The sequence below is a fragment of the Notechis scutatus genome, chromosome 1 (assembly GCF_049901735.1).
Source record: "Notechis scutatus isolate UNSWTSFEM ecotype Mainland chromosome 1, rNotScu1.2, whole genome shotgun sequence".
NCBI classification, from domain to species: Eukaryota; Metazoa; Chordata; class Lepidosauria; order Squamata; family Elapidae; genus Notechis; species Notechis scutatus.
The window spans coordinates 200,360,223-200,379,411 of NC_142009.1; the positions used below are offsets into that span (position 1 = coordinate 200,360,223).

At 39.2% G+C, this 19,189-nt stretch overlaps 1 protein-coding gene across 2 annotated transcripts; it reads right to left on the reverse strand.

Moving 5' to 3' along the window:
* Positions 1–5,648: 5,648 nt before the first annotated feature.
* ARL6IP6 (ARF like GTPase 6 interacting protein 6) lies at positions 5,649–19,169 on the reverse strand. 2 transcript variants are annotated; one of them, XM_026680073.2, is made up of 5 exons: positions 18,844–19,169; positions 18,588–18,750; positions 15,349–15,399; positions 13,514–13,646; positions 5,649–6,525 (listed from the first exon to the last, which is right to left on the reverse strand). In XM_026680073.2, exons 1-5 carry the CDS (start codon positions 18,868–18,870, stop codon positions 6,432–6,434), a joined length of 468 nt encoding a protein of 155 aa, XP_026535858.1. In that variant the 5' UTR covers positions 18,871–19,169; the 3' UTR covers positions 5,649–6,431. The 2 variants fall into 2 exon arrangements, with proteins under 2 accessions (XP_026535858.1, XP_087806109.1); XM_087949983.1 differs by having other exon boundaries at positions 15,349–15,393; positions 18,844–19,042.
* Positions 19,170–19,189: the final 20 nt, after the last annotated feature.

The following is a 19,189-nucleotide window of genomic DNA, read 5'->3' on the forward strand; positions in this document are numbered from 1 at the left end:
GTTATTATTATTGTTAATAATAATAATAATAATAATAATAATAATAATAATAATAATAATAATAATAATAATAATAATAATAATAGCTTCCTAGTTTGAGGTGTTGTACCCGGGATTGGGAAGATTTAATTTGAAATACACCTTTACTTATGAAAGTTCCCCAAGTGACTTTGGCCCAGTCATCCTCTCTCATTCCTACCTTATAAGGATGTGACATTAAGCCTGGAGAAGGGAGTATGATCTGAGCCCTTGGATAAAATGCAGTATGTAAATTTAATGAGGAAAGAGCAGCTGGCTTTCTCCTGTCCTAGTCTGACACTGAATGCTATTACGATATCTTTCAGAGCAGGCATTTCAAGAGCTGAATAAAAGGTCTGCCTGGTTCTCCAGCCACGGAGGACTATTTTTCTCCAAGCAATGGCTTGGAGAATGGTGCTTCACTCCAACTCTGGCAGTCTTTCCCTTTCTTTGAATAAATCTCAAGTGTAGATTGTTGAGGTATCCATGTAGGCAGCATGGGAGCATATCAAAGTCTCACATTGCTGATCCCAGTACCGAAGTAGTAGGTAGAAAACTGATGGTCTGCCTCAGGTCCCCCAGAGATAAATATTTGGGTGAGACAGGATTATGCTGCCCTGAATGCTGAGCCAAGTACACACCTCTTAGGCAAAATCTTGGTGAAAGGAACAGACAATAACTTTAGTGGCAATTATGTCACCTCTGCCTTTAGGCATTTTTTTTTTCAGTAGCTTTGGCTTTTTCTCCCTTTTTCATAATTCAAGACTTCACCCCTTTCAGTTCCTCATTACAGTGAAGAAGCAGAAAGCATTCTGAGCACAAATGTTGTACTGCTGCAAATAAAATTGAAGGGAAGAACAGATAAATCATAGCTGAACATCTAATTTCTATCACAGGCGTCACTCCAGTAAAGTGGTGAGCTTTCAAGATAAGCCATTTTGCAAATCTGAGAGGGAAAAAAAACATTTTAAAAAGCAAGAACTTTAATAATTATCTTAAACCAGAATCCCAAAGCTACATTAGCCAAATAGCATATGCTACAGAATAAAAAGACTAAGCAATGAACCCCTGTCAGGTCACAAGCATTTTGCCGAACTCTTTGGCTAAACATGTTTATCCCTAACGTGACAGAGGAAGTGCTTGTTCTAGAAAGAAGACAATGGGGTAGATAAGAAGTCTTTTCATCTTTGCTTTATAAAATAAATCATATTAAAAAAAAACATTTCCACTTCTTTTCTTCTCTAAGGAAGCAGGGAGCAAATTGAGGTGTTCCAAAATGTATTGGTCATCATTCCTTACTATTGAGTTAGATGAAACTTACGGAATAGGTAGTGCAAAACATCTACAGGACAGATGTCTACCTTTGTTTTATAGTATGGATGCAGTGAGAAATCTGTAGATCATATTATGACCCAACCAGCATTTAATTTGCAGGCCTCTAGCATGTTAAAGAGTATGAAATTTGAAAACAAAATACTTAATTTTCAGCTCTGCTATAAATTATGTTAGCCATAATAATACTGAATATTTTTCTGCAAAAATGATTCTGCAAAGTTAAAGTGAGCTGTTCAAAACATGTAAACCACACTATTTAGATTCTACCTGTGCCTATGTAATGCCCTTTGTATTAACAAAAGTAAGAGACTGAGAATGAATGGTTAGAACTTTTGAGTATATAGGTTTTTTGTATTGCCACCTAGGAAAGCTTTGATTTTACTTCATTTATATGCTTCCTTTCATTCAGAACTTTAGAGTGGTGTATAAAATAACCCGCCCCCTTTTTTTGCCACAATACTGTGAGTGGACACTGGTCCCAATCACCTAGTATGCTTCTGTGGCTAAGGCTACACTAAAATCTATGATTCCCTCCTCTTAGCCCAAACTTTAGCCATAATCATGTATCGGTTCTAAAATGGCTTGGACTCTGGGTTAATGCAAACAACCTTCTGCAGCCTTCTTTTAAAATGCAGGTTAATTTGCTTCTACCTTGTTCACTGCAGACTCCTTTGCCAACAGCAGCAAAGGAGAAATAACATGAAGAGCAAAAATGCTGCAAAGCCCCCTTCTGCAACCTCCCAGATACTTTGAAGGCCAAAGGTAAACAGCCACCAATCTTATAACCCAAGTAGCATAATAATAAAATGCCAAATTAAGCCCTAGAAGCATTATACAAAACTTCTGCTCAAGATGTAAATGTAAATTTATAATGAACTAAATGCCATATGGTTTTATGAGGTGGGACTGGTAGGCGAAAGGGTTTGCCTTCCAGCTGATCTTGATTCCTGGCATTACATGGACAATTCCATGCAGTTTTCTTAAATTGAATATTTTTCAGATGTGGTTTGCTATGGACGTCTTCCTAAGGCTGAGGGAGAATGACTGTCCTAATCAATCAGTTGGCTTTGTGCCCAAGGTGGGACTAGAACTCCCAGTCGTTTTTAGGCTGGTATTACAGCACGTGGCGTTTTTAGGCTGGTATTACAGCACGTGGCGTTTTTAGGCTGGTATTACAGCACACTAAACTGGCTCTCAAAAGCCACAGATACAATGGTATTAATAAATCCTAACATACGTTTATTAAGTTATTCAGCCAGACTCACTAATTATTTAAATATAAAATAGGTTCTATGTGGACAAGTGGGCAGTTTAATGTTTCTAGGTCAATAAAGTAATATAAAAGGCACAACAGAGCTCAATTGTATTTCCTAGAAAAGTAATTATCTACACTATTCCAATTATGTTTTAGAATATGCTTTGATACACATCCATGGGAATTCATGCAAGTTTATAATCTGAATTTTACAAAAACCCAATACTTTAAAATAAAAGCTTTTTTCTCCAAGCAAGTATGTATACTTAACAACCAAGATTAAAAGTACATAATAATAAATCTATAGAAAACATTTCTAACATATGCTTTGTTTGAATGGAAATAAATAATTGATTCATGAACATTATTTTATTCAGATATTAAGTATTACCCATAGCGTCTGCTATGGGCTATATAAATGCCTTTTCTTTTCTTGTGTGAATTTATTTGGAAAAAAGATAGGAAGAGCTGCTCTAAACCTATTTTATTTCAAACTTTTCTCTATCACATTCTCTACCATAAAAAACATATCTATAGTGGCACTGATACAAATACAATATAACATAGAAGATATCAAGTACACACACACACACACACACAAAGTCCAAAGAGAAAGAAAAAATATTTTTTTAAAAAATCTCAAATGTGGATTTTTTTTTTAAGCAAGTGCAGATTAATGTACTTTAAAATCTTTAGACTTCCTACCAATTGAGGAAGGACTAACCTGAAAGTCTTGCATATTTGTTCTTCGATATCTATCCAAGGACAGTCCTACGTCTCTTCTTCTCTATTCCTTCAGGCCACTACACAAAATTTGATTACGTTTCTTTAGGTTTTTCTGGTTGCCAGCAAAGTGTCTAGGTAACACTGAAAGTGTTTCAGAAGTGGATGGTATGAATTGTCCTTCATACAACCCTTCATAAAATATTCTTCTTTAACTAACATTTTTCATGGAATCTGTTAACATTTAATTATCTACATAATTACAGAAATCTCCTGATTCCTGTCACTGCAGTTTCGGTTTTCTTCATGCAACATGGATCAGGAAAGCAAAGAGCTGCAAAAGTAATTGTCCTGGGTTTTCTAATAATGAATCACACTTATATACCTTTCCACAGGCAATTCAGTGTGGTGTTCAGGATTCTTTCTCCTCCAACAGTTGTATTATCCTCTAACAAGAACTATCTTGAGAGCTAAACCCATGCAGGCATTATCAATCTACAGCTCTACCGGGAGATAATCCCCATTCCCACTGACATCATTTGACTGTCTCTACACATAACTGGATTCCACAAAAACTAAACTCTGCTTTTGTGTGGAAGCCAGATTGCGTTCCAGCAAATAAGAGGTTCTTGCTGAATTTGCAAGTGCTGCAAGGAAGCAAACGTCATGAGAATTATGGGGCAGAAGAGAATTTGAACAAGCGATTTCTGAGCACTCCTGCTTGATTCACCTCTGTTCCAAAACTACACAGAAAGATTCAAGGTTGCACTGAGAGCCAGTTTGGGGTAGTGGTTAAGGCGCCAGGCTAGGAACCAAGAGAATGAGTTCTAATGCAGCCTTAGGCATGAAAATCAGTCGGGTGATTTTTGGACCAATCATTCTCTCTCAGCCCAACCCACCTCACAAGGTTGTTGTTCTGGGGAAAATTGAAAGGACAAAGTAGTATTAGGTATGTTTGCTGCCTTGGGCTATTTATAAAAAAGAATAAAGGTGGGACAAAAATCAAACAAACTATAGATATTTGAACTTGGGTCTTCCAGTTCAAAGTTCAACCCTTTCATCACTACACTACGATTGTTGCACATGCATAAAGCTGGCCAGATTGAGAATTAAGCTTAAAAAGCAATGCCTTCCTTTAGAGAGATAAGGATGCATCAAGAAGAGGATGCAATTTCACAATGAGCTATGATACAATTTAATCAAATAATTTAAATAAAAAACATGCATATTTTGTAATGAAAAAAAAAATTGCAGAAAGATAGAGAGGGGCGGGGAGAGAAAATAATCAAAGAAATGCAGAAGCCCAATTGTAGCTCCACTGCATTCCAAGATTGCACTGCCAAGGTTAAGTGGCAAAACAATCAAATTTTGGAAGCATAATTTCTAGCTATAGAAGTAAAAAAAAAAAAAAAACTTCTATAGTAAAGTAAAGCACTTCTATTTTTGCCTAACACCCAATCCCAAATTATGCTGCTGAAGTTTGATTCCAACAGCACAATTTGGATCATTTTGGTGAGAACATGAGAGTACTTTTAAAAGAGCAGAAATGGGAAACTGATTCCAACTGAGAGGCTTCACTTGCCATTCCTACATCTAACCTCCAAAACATTAACTAAAGACCCATCCATGGCTCTTTCTGAGCCCACAGCCAGTCAGTCCTCCAGCTGTGAGAGGAAAAATTGAATTAAGAATAGTTTAAAATAATTCAATTATTTGCTCATCAGAAAATTAAAACAATAAATGTTACAATTGTGCTTTGCTATTCATCAAATGGATTTCTATTCTGCTTTCTCAATACAAATGTTTTTACAAGCTGTGTTACCAGTTTTGTGGAGAAAAACATACCAACAAAGAAGTATAGGACAAAGGATTTTTTTAATTTTTACTGTATAATCAAAACGTAATATCATATGACATTGCTTAAGAACCAGAAAGAAATTAAACTAACATTTTAGATCCAAACTTATTGATGGAAGAATAATTGATAAGAGGGGTGAGACTTTCAGTTACTGCAGATACTGATACGTCCCTGCTGAAATTTTGTTCCTGATAGTTGATGAATCTCTAGCACAGACTTTTTGGTGAGTTCAAGTTATAAGGGGAAAAGACCTTACATCCATCAAATGAAAACTGGTTTCAACCAAATATGTTTTCAACCTTTCCCTATGATGAAAGAGAATAAACAGGTTTATACTGAATTTTATTTCTCTACAAAACCCTTAATCGCTCAGTATGTTTTTCTGTTGTTCTAATGTGCAACAGGATCTTTTGCCATAGTATTTTAGAAATACAGAATCATAATTCAACAAATACATGATTTTTTATGTGTCAACATGTTTTAATAAGAACATGTACATTTTTACTTATTGCAAATAATTGACTTCCATTTTTCCATTTTGGCTCATCAATTATAAATACATTAATGTTTATTTGCAAATACTACAAAATACCAATTTATCAATATTTATCCAAGAACACCAAGCTATTTAGACAATGAGTTTCATTATTTCCAGTAATTTCTAGACCATGGGAGTCTAGAAATGAGGCTGCTCTAATACAAATTATTTGAGGCATAAAGGCTGGGAAGGGTTAATACTACATACTGAATACACACATGGGAAAAATATCACTTCAAATTATTGTATCAATGAAAAAAATATCTTTCAAAGCAATTTAAGCTCGATACATGACCCCCGTTAATCAGCACTATATAAAAAAACTAATTCCAGTAAATAAAACACTTTAATTACTTAGTATAAAGAACAAATCCAATAAGTTGTTGCTATATATGAGGCATAACAAGATAAAAACTTATTTTAAATTTATTTAATGGTATACAAAAAAATACTGCAGGAAGATCTTCAGAAATAAACATCACTGTTCAATCTTAGATGAGGTGGTCAAATGGAATCTGAAAATGGTTCCTTAATGCTTGGGTTGACTTTCCTTGTCAAATTCCATCAGTTCATGTGTTTTAGTATTTTCCCTTAGCGATATTAAGCAAAACAAATAAAGGAAGTGTAGCAAATACCATCTTGTGTACAATGGCTGCCTGGTTGATTTCAAGGGCTGTATTCTGAGACCCAGATTTAAAAGCAGATTATAAAAGGTACCAGGCTATAGTGAAAGCTGCCACAATTCCATTCAATATAGCCATACTATAGCCCATGTGAAAAGAATGTCCTGTCAGTCGCCTGAAAAGAAAAGAAGATCAATTAATTGATTAACAGATTAGAGAGGATAGATATTTCATGCCATGAAACATTTTACATAGATAAGCTGGCTTCGTTTTAATGCTTACGAAATGCTAGTATGTATCTGCCTCTGAACACAGTAATACCACCTAGTGAGCTGCCCTTTTCAGTGTTCATAAATTTTAATTCGTTCTCAGTATTTTAAGTTTGTACACAAATATATAATATATTCTGATAGTAAAAATAACAATGAATTCAAACTCAACTGATTGAATTCTGATTGGTCTATCACGATCTATTATATATGGATTTTACATCTTTTTTACAATATAGTTACATTTTCTGGAATTCTCAAGAAAAAAAAAGAATTTTATACATTGGGTTGTAAAAAATTATGCTACAATACACTCTGCTGGCCAACTCCTGAAATTGCTTAATTTGTTGCCTTAGTATACACATGTGAACACTGCTTCTAATACAAAAGGCAACAAAAGGCAATTTCTATTAGATAAAAGCAATCTACTAAATCTATTTAAAAATAAATTTGTGGTTCATTCATTCTTGATCCTTATTTTCTTCCTTTATCACACCCTTAAGTACTTCATGATTTACCCAGTTCTCATAATAGTCATGTTCATTTCTTCTGACAAATACAATCCCTTGCAATACACCATATATTAAACACATATTTTTCTTCCATCATTTCCACTTTTTTTTCATCCAGTTTCCCTTCTTTAAGGCACACAAATTAATCAGCTTATTCTGTTTTTTGTTTGTTTTTGCAATTTATTTATAAATGATAGCCATTTTTTATCAAACATAATTGTGCAGCCTTCAATAAATTTATTTTTAGATTCATAGTTTTTTAAAAAATACTTAAATTTCAAAGAAAAAATAAAATATGTAATAAAAATTAGAAAAAAATCAAAAAGAGGAGACATTTAAAATTGTGAGAAAAGAAAGAAAAAATAAAAAACACTGACTTTCTTCAGTACAGATACAAATATATAACTGGTAAATCATCTCTTATTCTAAGTTAACCATAATATAACCAACATCTAACCCTAATAGCACTTACAATATTTTTACAATATTAAACAAACCTAATTATCCAGTCATTAATTAAAATATACTTATTCATCATTATCAAGTAAGATTATAAAAATAATCTGTAATTTAAAAATAAGTCTAAATAAAATCTTAAAATAACCGAAATAGTTAATTTCTATGTGTCTATCAATTCATTTTTCCAAATCCGCTCTTTAGTCTCGAATTCTTACATTTCTTTCATCTCTCTGTATTATAGTGCCTCATTGGTATAATCCTAACAAAATACTAAGTTTCACATTTCCTCCATTCTATTCAGTCATCATAGCAAAAAATATATAATCTCAATGACACATCTGTCTCTACATTGTTACAAAAAATTCATTCAAACTTAAGATTCAGATTTCATGATGCTTCATACAATCTATCTAAGCTGCTCTGCAAATCATTCAGTTTCTCAGATGCCAGCATGTCATCTGCATACAGGCATGAATATAATGCTGTGAATATACAGGCATTCACTTTTTTAACCAGGATTCTTCTAATGATTCAAGCATTTCCTATATACATTTACCCAAAAATACATTAAATTGAGGAGACATCGCACAACACAGACTTGTTCTTTAAGTAGCATTGAACCATTTGCTAAGCATTTCATTTAACTTTATGTCTGATTATTCCTTTCACATATTTCTCTTACCAGCCTTCAAAAACATTCCATTTTGTCATACCTTTCTAAATCAGCAAGTGTACAATAAACCGATCTGCTATGTAGAATAGTCTGCTTACACCCCATCCTTGCTTATATCCTATCCTACCATAAAACTATATTTCATTCCTTAAATTCTGCTCACTGTAAGCTATCATAGTCTTTCAATCAGATTTATGCTAAATAGCTTTCCAAACACCCTTAAACAATTGTGCCCAAAATTTCTGTTGCTTGTTAACTGAATTTTGTCCCATTTTATGACTGGGTTTTTTTTTTGCCACAGTGAATCACCACAATTGTTAAGTTAGTATTATGGTTGTTAAGTGAATCTGGCTTCCCTATTGACTTTGCTTGTCAGAAGGTCACACAAAGGGATCGCATGACCCTGGGACACTGCAAATCGTCATAAATATGAACCAGTCACCAAGAATCTGAATGTTGCTCACATGACAGTGGGGGTAGTGCAACATTTGTAAGCGTGAAAAATGGACGTGTCACTTTTTCCAGTGCCGTTGTAACTTTGAACGGACACTAAACAAACTTGTAAATCGAGGACTACCTGTTTATCGACATGTTAACATTTAACACAATATTTTAACATTTCTCCAGCTAAAGGATTACACCTGCAGCATTACCAGTTTTCAACATCCTCATAGCATTATAACTTTTAATTCTTCCATATTCTTCAACTGAGTCTACAGTATTCGTTTCAATCTGACATCATTAACCTTTCCACACAAAAAATTCTAAAAGTCTCCTCAAAGATTTCTTAGCTTCAGTTCATCCCATATAATTTTTTCACTTTAATTTTTAATTCTATGCCTCCAGTTGGACACTGCTTCTTTAGTTTTATTAATCCAATTAAAAAACCACTTTTATTTCCCCCTAAAAAATTGCTGTTTTTCTGTCTATTTTGATGCTAATCATTCTTTGATCTCTTTGGCCACACCACTAAAATGCATCTTTCTCATCTTTTTTTTTTGCAGCAATATTTCACATATTCATAGCCTCTTTTACCTCATCCTTCCATTAAACATTTTTTTTACATCTGCCCCATCAATACAGTTCCACTTATTTTGCTGGGTCTTTGCAACCTAATTCTTTTTTGCTACAGTCCAAGCAGCTTCTTCGTGTACATTCATTTTCCATTCAAGCTGTTGAGAAATAAATCTAACTTCTAATACTATTTCATACAGAGTTTGTATTGCCTCTTCCTGCAGTCATTTTATGTTGACTCTAGTTTCTTTTACTTTTTTCCTTTTCTTCAATTATTTTTCCCAAAGATCCATCCTTGACACTAGCAAATAACAACCTGTTCCCACATTCAGAAACTCATCACCCTTCTAGCTTTAGTTTATTCTCTTAAAGCGTGGATGTCAAACTCAAAAGACTTGCAGGCAGATCTGGCCCACAATTTGGTTAGATCTGACCCACACAGCTGCCCTGGAGCCATTGAGACCACCCCGCTGCCTCACCCCCACCTCCCGGATGTGCGCTGATCTACAACTGGCGGCGGCCATTCCAGGCTGAAACATGCTCAGCCTTAGATCCATTGGCCCACCCCCTCCCTGTCTCCTAGGCACGTGCACAATAGGTGGCAAGCTCGCAGGACCTGGTGTCCCTGGGGAACACCTTGCCCCACAGGTTGACTTTGTTCTGAGCGCTCCCCTTTCATTTAGGATGCCAGTGCATGTCTGGGGGACTGGGCTGAGGCAGCAGGGTGGTCTCTTGCTGGTTCCAGGTCAGATGTAAGGCTGACCACAAGTTTTAGATCAGCGCTCAGTCGGCCTGGGCCAGACCAAAGTGACACAGGCTGGTCCTTCACTATTTCTAGGGCAGCCCCACAGGCCAGGGGGAGAGTTTGGCAGTGCTGCTGGTGGCTGTGCCACCAGCGGCCATGGATTTCCCATGCGGGAGGCTGGGGCAGTCCCAGTGAAAGGGAAGCCTTGCAGGATGCGAGGCCAGGTTCAGAAAATGACACGGGGAAGGGGAGACACTGGCAGCATTTTCTTTTTACTGGGACAACCCCTGCCCCCCCCCATTGGAAAGCTCATGCACAGCACCTGCCCCTGGTGCCTGGAGACTCTCACATCCTTTGGACCTGCCAGGCAGGCGTTCCACCAGCAAAGCTGGTCTGGGTTTTCCAATGTGTGGATGGAGGAAAGGCTGCCAGAGCCTCGCCCCACGTCTTGCGCTCTGAGGTGGTGGTCACGGCCAGGGCAAGGCTGTGAGCCGTTGCATCTGAAGGAGGTTGCGGGCGAGTTTGGGGCAAGCTAGTGAGACTGTGCCCTGGACCGGCACTTGAGTGGGTAGATCAGAGCGAGACTGAAGCTTGGATGTCTATCAAGGGAGCCTCTGGGCACATGCAGCGTGCCCCTTGCTTGCTTTGCCTAGGTCAGAGTCTGCAGCCAAGAAGCCAGACATGGCTTTCCAACAGGGGGTAGTCCCAATGAAAGGGAAGCCTCAGGGACTGTGAGGCCAGGCCAACAAGTGGGGCATGGAGGCTCTGATGCAGGCACAGTGTTGATCTATTCTACAGTCTGGTGGCGGCCATCTGATCTTGAATGCAGTCAGTTTTAGATCTGACTCGAGAAGTCACCCCGCCTCCCCCTAGGTGTGCTCATAGGAAGCGGAAAGCATGCACAAGGCCTGGTGTCCCTGGGGACCATCTTGCCCCGCAGGCTGACTGCATTCTGAGCATTCCCTTTTCATCCGGGATGCACACACTCGCCGTCTCCTGTGTGCAGGCCCAGGAAGTGGGGCTTAATAGCAGGATGGTCTCTCACTGGCTCCACACCGGCCACACGGGTCAGATCTAAGGCTGCATTTAGGCCTGGGTGGCTGCCACGAGTTGTAGATCAGCATTGTACCGCACCAGCGCCTCCATGCCACACTCGTTGACCTGGCCTCACAGCCCCCTTTCACTAGGACCACTCTGCCCCTGCATGGGAAAGCCTCAGCTGGCAGCAGTGCTGCCAATCTCTCCCCCTGCCTTCGTCCCTTCCTGAATGCAGAGGAAGATTGGGACGGCATGAAAAGTGTTTGCAAGCCGACAAGATTTTGGAAAATTGGAAGAATGTGGGGATCAAATTACAAACTAATTACATCCACAGCATACAAGGAAAACCAATACAAAATGTATTGAAGGTGCCACAGATTGGCAAAAATGTTTAACTCAGACCGAAATTGTTGGAAATGTGGAAAAGAAAAAGGCACTTATTTTCATACCTGGTAGACATGCCAGGAAGTGAAAAAATATTGGAATACAATTAGACAATGGATAGAAGAAATCACGAATCAGAAAATTGAATTTAATCCGGAAACTTTTTTATTAGGTATAATAACACAAAAATGCAATAAAACAGATATATTATGTTACATATATTAACAACTGCAAGGATTTCGTACGGACAACTCTGGAAGGAAGAAAGGGTTCCACTGGAAGACATGGTTATAAAAAAAAACAGATTGTATAGAGATGGACAGGCTAACGATGAAAATAAAAGACAGGGAAGATTCAGTTTATTATAGGGCCTGGGATGCCTGGGATGAGTGGTTTAGAAATAAAAAAGAAAAGAAAATGGCAATTAGGAAAAGAATGAGGGAATATGTAAACATGTAAATATACCATGGAGAAGATTGAGATGTAAGGATAAAAGATATTGATTTATAGTAAGAGTAAGATGTAATGGTAAAGGAATAAGTAAATACATATACTGAAAAATGTGAGAAGATGCAAAAGATGTCTTGATGTTGATAACAATGTATAAAGTTTTATGTTTTTAAAATTTGGAAACTTAATAAAATTTATTTTTAAAAAAAAGATTTTGGGGGCAGTGAAATCCCTTGCTTCGAACCACCCATCAGCTTGCAAATGCTTTTCATACTGTAGCAGTCTCGGCGTGAAGAGCATTTATGAGCCAACGAGACTTTGAGGCAGCAAAATCACTTTGCCTGAAACCTCCCATCGGCTTGGCTCTTTGGGCCAAGACTGGAACAGTGTGAAAGGTGTTTTCAAGCCGACGGGAGGCTTCAAATAAGGCAATTTCACTGCCCCCCCAAATCTTCTTGTCTTGCAAATGTTCTTCGGCCAGATCTGCTACAAACCTCAATTTGCAAAGAACAGAGGTCTAAACTACTGTAAGTGAGAAATGAGTTGCACAAGAGCTTGCGCTACTGATCTCATGTGATCTTGCACTACAGCACTGCATGAAAGGCATTGGTGCTTGCGCGCTGCTCAGAAGGATGCCTGGGGAGTCGAACAGTACCGCATGGTCTGCAATGGGAGGGAAGTGAAAATGGGAAGTTGTTGCAGGCAATGGGCAGGCAGCAGTGGGCAGAGACTTCCCATTTTGACCTCTTCCCACTGCCATTGCCTCTGCACCTGGACTCCAGCCTAAAACCAAATGGGAAGTTCGGCTGCCCTCCCACTGCACCCCAGCACCATTCAACACACACACCCAGGCACGCTCCCCAGCTGTGCACAAGCATCTAACCCTAACCCCAGGCTTTGGCACTCACCTTGGATCACCCCTCCCAGTCTTGTCTGACCCAACACAGGTGCCCCTTGACATGAGCAGTGTTGAGTTGGCCATGCCCATCCAGTCACATGACCACCCAGCCACACCCACTGGCCCTTTGACTACAACCATAAGGCTGAGCCGGACTTCAGTGAAATTGAGTTTGACACTCCTATCTTAAATAATCAAACAAATCATGTTTTAATATTTATAGTCATTCCTTTATCCTTCGTATTAATAAACTTACAGGGTATTAAACCTCATGACATCAGTAATTCTCTTCTCATTAATCCTATCACAATTCTCCTGCATTCTTGGCCCAACTGAACTTTCTATACCCTCTCATGTTATTTTTATCAATCCATTTATGAAATTGAATCATTTAATCTTACTTTTTCTTTTTCCCTTCAATTGTTAATTCATGCTTGTTACTTTTTTTTCCTCTTACAACCCAAGTCACAATTTTCCAGTTATAGTCATCACTAGATGAGGCAGTAGATAATGTTCTCCACTGCGCATTATGACTTTTGCCAATCAAAATTTTTACATAAAGTCCTTTCATAACAATAAAAAATATACACTAACAAAGAAAACTCCTCAGTATTGCAAGAGATCATGTAAAAATGTAGTATGCATATTGTATCAATTTCTTATGGCAGATTTCTAAGCCCAATATCCATTCACATTTGATTCTTTCTAAATTGATACTCACTTAAACCGTGCAGGTGAGAGTGGAGTAGGAGGAAACATTCCTGGTTCGAATGAATCAAAATAGATAACTGTCCAGGAAAAACTGCAACACGACAGCCCAGTCATCATGGCTAGAACAAGAAGACTCCAAAATCCTGATGGCAGAAAACACACAACTGTAAATAATGAAGGCTAGAAAGATTTAGATGTAAATACATATACTGATTCAGAGGATTTTAAAGACTAACATGCAACTGAAACAAGAAGGTTATTTTCTTGGGATAGATGGACAAACAGCTGGAAAAAAAGTCATGGATCTTTGTTTTTATATAAGATAACTGAAGTGGAAAGATTTGGCACCACTCAGAATGGAGGTCAGTAATGATGATGGAACTTGCAGAAATGGTTACATTTATTTCATTGATTAGAGAAAAGCCATCTATGTTTATTGCTGAATGGAAACTCCTGATGGGGTTTTTCTGTTTCTGTTTGCATGAAACAGAAAAAAATGAACTGATGATTTCTGATAAGAAAAATAGATTGCAGACAAAAAGAATGTTTTTTTGACAATTATAGAATAAGAGATAATTTTGTATTTGAATTGCTGTAAAGAAAATAAGAAACTACTTCTAATTCCTTTCATTCATTCTTTTTGCACGTTTAGCTTTTACAGGTAGTCCCCAGGTTACGAGCATTCCCTTAACGAACGTTCAAAGCTACGCAATAAGGGCCCTCTAGCTTTATGAACAAGTTCCGAAACTACGAATCTTACAGCAGCACAGCAGTTGTTCGCCTGTATGAACAACTGCAGAGACTCTGCAACATTCATCCTGCACTTTGCCAACCAAAATGGAGGTTCAGAGGGGCCGGGGCTGCCCTTCTGATGCTCCATTGGGACTCTGGAGGCCTCGCCCGGCACGTTGCAGGCCAAAATGGAGCGCTGGAGAGGTGGATCCGCCCCTCTGATGCTCCATTTCGGTTTGCAACGTGCCAGGCAAGGCCTGCACAAGCCTAAACAAAAGCTGAGAGGCTGGAGAGAAGACTGCTTGCTGGATCTTTGCACGGTAAGTGACCCGGTGCAGCAAGTTGGGTGGGTGGGAAGCAATTTTGGGGAGCATGAGGTATTTCAGGGTCGACATTATAGTTCCATGATGGCGATCCTATGGCTCTCTGCGGGCACACGAGCCGTCGCCCCAACTCAGCTTCACCACGCATGCATGTGCACCTCCCACTGGCCAGCTGATTTTTGGGTCTCTGTCGCTCATGCACAAGGGGCAGGGTGCATGCGGGAGACATGTGTATATGTGCAGGGATGGGGGAGTGCTGGGGGTTACGTGCGCAATGCTCGGGGGCAGGGGAAGCATGGGGGAGTGCAGCGCGCCCTCCTACACTTCATTTTGGGCCTATTAGGGGGGTCCCACTGGCCAGCTGATTTTCAGGTCTCTGCTGTGCATGCACAAGGGGCGGGGTGCATGTGGGAGACATGTATCTGCAGCGATGGGGGAGTGCTGGGGGTTGCGTGCACAATGCTCGGGGACAGGGGGTGCAGCGCCCCCCACTTCATTTTGGGCCTACTGGGGGGGTCGCATGCACATACGCAGGGTGTGGGGTGAGTGGGAGGGGGTCACACACACATTGCATTATGGGTGTAGGCATGCACACACTTTCGGCACACAATGAGAAAAAGGTTAGCCATCACTATTGTAGTTATTTTAATGATACAGCAGCATACATTAATTCATGAATAAATTGCAGAATGCATTCCATTTTATGAATTACATTTCCGTCAAGAGGAATACCCACCAAATATAAGGAAATTGTAACAATTCCAAAATGAAGTTACAAAATAAGCCTCACCTAAAATGCTGGTTTCCATACTATCCATTTTCTCTTCTTCATGTCCTGGATCTGTAAATAAAAAAGTTTATTTTTACTTTAAATTTTAAAAATTTAAAGAGAACTTAGTCAGGGCCCCACCCGCCAGGCCATCCATACCCTGACATCTGTCTAGCATCGTGGCCACAGCACTGGTGCCTAGCTCAACTTCCTGCTCCGTTGTGGTCATGAGCAAAGCAGAAGTGTGCTGGATGTGGGCTCCCGCTGGACATGGCTACCAGTGCTGCCACCGTGAGGCAGTTGTCAGGGCGTGGATGGCCTAGCTGCAAGGGCCCTGAAATAAGCTGGTGCGGGGCAGCTCCACCCCCTCCCCCCCCACGTGCCTTGGCGGCACTGCGAGCAACCACTTAGCCTGGATGGGTGTGCAGGCTCTTAAGTGGTACTTATTTTGTGGGTAGGGCTTATATTAACCACACATGTAAAAATCACGCTACAGCATATTTTCAGGTCTTGTTTTGGAGAAAACATGGTATGGGGTCTGGGTAATACATTTTCTTTTCAGAGCAAGAAACAGAATTTCATTTTTAATGTGTGCCAATGTGCTCAGAATAAAAAAAAATGACAATAAAGCTCATGTCAATCTTAAAAGATGTCAACATTAATTTCCTTAGGAAACAGCTAAGAATTTATCCCTAGCATAAGTTTTTGGCCATCATTCCAAGTAGACTTAACCCTAACCACAGATTAATTTTCATTTGCAAATGGATTTTCTGACATATTTAACTGTGGTCCATAAAGAACAAGTACAAATGAAAACCTGTCAACTTTGTTCCATTTCAAAAGTTGTAGAAATCTACTCTAGCAAAAAATTTTGCACCAGGCTCTAAGTAGACCTAAATCTGACTTTCTTTCATTTTAATTGGAAATGTGATTTTCCCATGTATTTTGCAAGGGTCCAGGAAGAGCAGTAGAGCAAAAGATGTCAATATCACTTTCCTTAGGAAATCTCTAAGAATATATTCTGAACAGTAATTTACAACCATGACTCTAAGTAAACCTAACACTAACTCCCTGACCATAGATTATTTTTCAATACTACTAGGATTTTCCAATGTATTTTCCAATGATCCACAAACAATTCAGAACGTAAAGGTGTCAACTATACCTTCCTTAACAAACCTTACTTTTTGGCCATGACGCCATGTAAACCTAACAATAAACCCTAGATTCATATTTCATTGAAATTCACATTTTCCCATGTATTTTACTGTGCTCCACAAACAAATCCAAATGAAAAGCTGTCATCTTTCCTTTCCTTTCCTTTCCTTTCCTTTCCTTTCCTTTCCTTTCCTTTCCTTCAAAAACCTTGAAGAATCTATTCCTAGCGTTAGTTTAGGGCCATGAGACCTAACCCTAACCCTAGCCCTAAATTCATTTTAATTCAAATGGGATTTTCCCATGTGTTTTACTGTGGTCCACAAACAATGCACAATGAAAAACTGTCAACTTTCCTTTCCTTCAAAAATCTTGAAGAATCTATCCCTAGTGTTACTTTTGAGCCATGACACCAAGTAGACCTAACCCTAACCCTAAATTCACTTTAATTCAAAGGGGATTTTCCCATATATTCTACTGTGGTCCACAAACAACTCACAACAAAAAGCTGCCCACTTTCCTGTCCTTCAAAAACTTCGAGAAACTATTCCTAGCATTACTTCTTGGGCTTGACACCAAGTAGACCTAACTCTAACCCTAACTATAGCCCTAAGCATGAATTCATTCTAATTCAAATGGGATTTTCCCATGTATTTTACTGTGCTCCTCAAACAAATCGTAAGGAAAATCTTTCCACTTTCCTTTCCTTCAAAAACTTTGAAGAACCTATTCCTAGCATTAGTTTTTGGGCATGACACCAAATAGACCTAACCCTAACCCTAGCCCTCACCCTAAATTCACTTTAATTCAACTGGGATTTTTCCATGTATTTTACTGTCACCCACAAATAAATCCGAATGAAAAGCTGTCAACTTTACTTTCCTTCAAAAACTTTGAAGAACCAATCCTAGCATTAGTTTTTGGGCATGACACCAAATAGACCTAACCCTAACCCTAGCCCTGACCCTAAATTCACTTTAATTCAACTGGGATTTTTCCATGTATTTTACTGTCACCCACAAACTAATCTGAATGAAAAGCTGTCAACTTTTCTTTCCTTCAAAAACCTCGAAGAATCTATTCCTAATATTAGTTTTGGGCCATGACACCATGTTGACGTAACCGTAGCCCTAACTCTAAATTCATTTTAATTCAAATGGGATTTTTCCATGTATTTATTGAGGTCCATAAACAACTCATAACAAATGTATTTAGGGTTAGGGTTAGGTCTAACTGGTGTCATGCCACAAAACTAACGCTTGGCATAGATTGCTCAAGGATTTTGAAGAAAAGGAAAATTGACAGCTCTTTGTTCAGATTTGTTTGTGGACCACAGTAAAATACATGGGAAAATCCCACTTGAATTAAAATGAATTTAGGGTAGGGTTAGGTTTAGGTTTACTTGGTGTCAGGGCCCAAAATTAATGCTGGAAATAGATTCCTCGAGATTTTTGAAGGTAAGAAAGTTGACAGCTTTTCGTTCTGCGTTTTCTGTGGACCACAGTAAAATGCATGGGAAAATCCCACTTGAATTAAAATGAATTTAGGGTTAGGGCTGCGGTTACGTCAACATGGTGTCATGGCCCAAAACTAATTTACTTGGTGTCCTGATCCAAAACTAATGCTAGGAATATATTTATTGAGGTTTTTGAAGTAAAGCAAAGTTGATAGCTTTTCATTTGGATTTGTTTGTGGAGCACAGTAAAATACATGAGAAAATCCCACGGCCAATGAAAATCAATCTAGCGTTATGCTTAGGTCTATGGTTAGTTATGGTTGGAAGCTAATGATAGGAACAGATTCCTAGTAGTTTTAGAATGAAAGCAAAATTGACAACCCTACATTTGGAGTCGTTTGTGGACCGCTGTAAAATATACGGGAAAATCCCATTGCCAAGAAACTGAAACTTAGATCTTCTTGGCGTCCTGGCCAAACATTAATGCTTAGGGATAGATCTTTGGAGATTTTCCTAAGGAAAGCAACTTTGACAGCTTCTCTTTCCGAGGTTTTTTTTGGGGGTGGGGTGGGACACTCCAAGAAAATACATGGGAAAATCCAATCTTTAGTTAAACTGTATTTAGGATTAGGGTTAAGGTTATGTCTACCTTGCCCTCTTTCGGGAAGGTGAACCACTCTCTCCCACCCTGCCTCTCCTCGCAGCGCCAGGCAAACGATGGCTATCAGGAGCGCCAGCAAGGCAACCAGCGCAAGGCAACAGAGCACCGAACAGGTCCTGCTCGGCCACTTACTCCCCGCGGCTTCGGGACCCTGCCAAAAAAAAATAAAAAATCAATTTCAATTCAAAGCCCTCCGTTAAACCCCGCCCGACATCTCAACCCCTTCACCTCTTCCGTAACTAACCGCAACAACTGCATGGCGTGTCTCCATGGCAGTGGAATATTCACTTGTTAGAGGGCAGAAAGGATGGCTGAGGAAACCCTTAAAAAGAGCCCTTGAATAAGTTCCCCCCTCCCCCAGGAAGAAACCTATCGCCGCGACAGCAGCAGCGGCAGCAATGAAGACCCGCTTGGATTCCCGAACGCCGCCGCTCGCCTAGCCACGCCCACCGTCCGAGCTCGGAACTCCCAGGTTGCCCTGTTCCATTTAGGGAAACTCTGCGTACGCGCGTGGCTCGGGCTCTACCTTCCCTTCGTCGCCACGTTCCTTTATTTTTTTTTTCCCGCCTTGTTTTACGCCCAGAACTGGT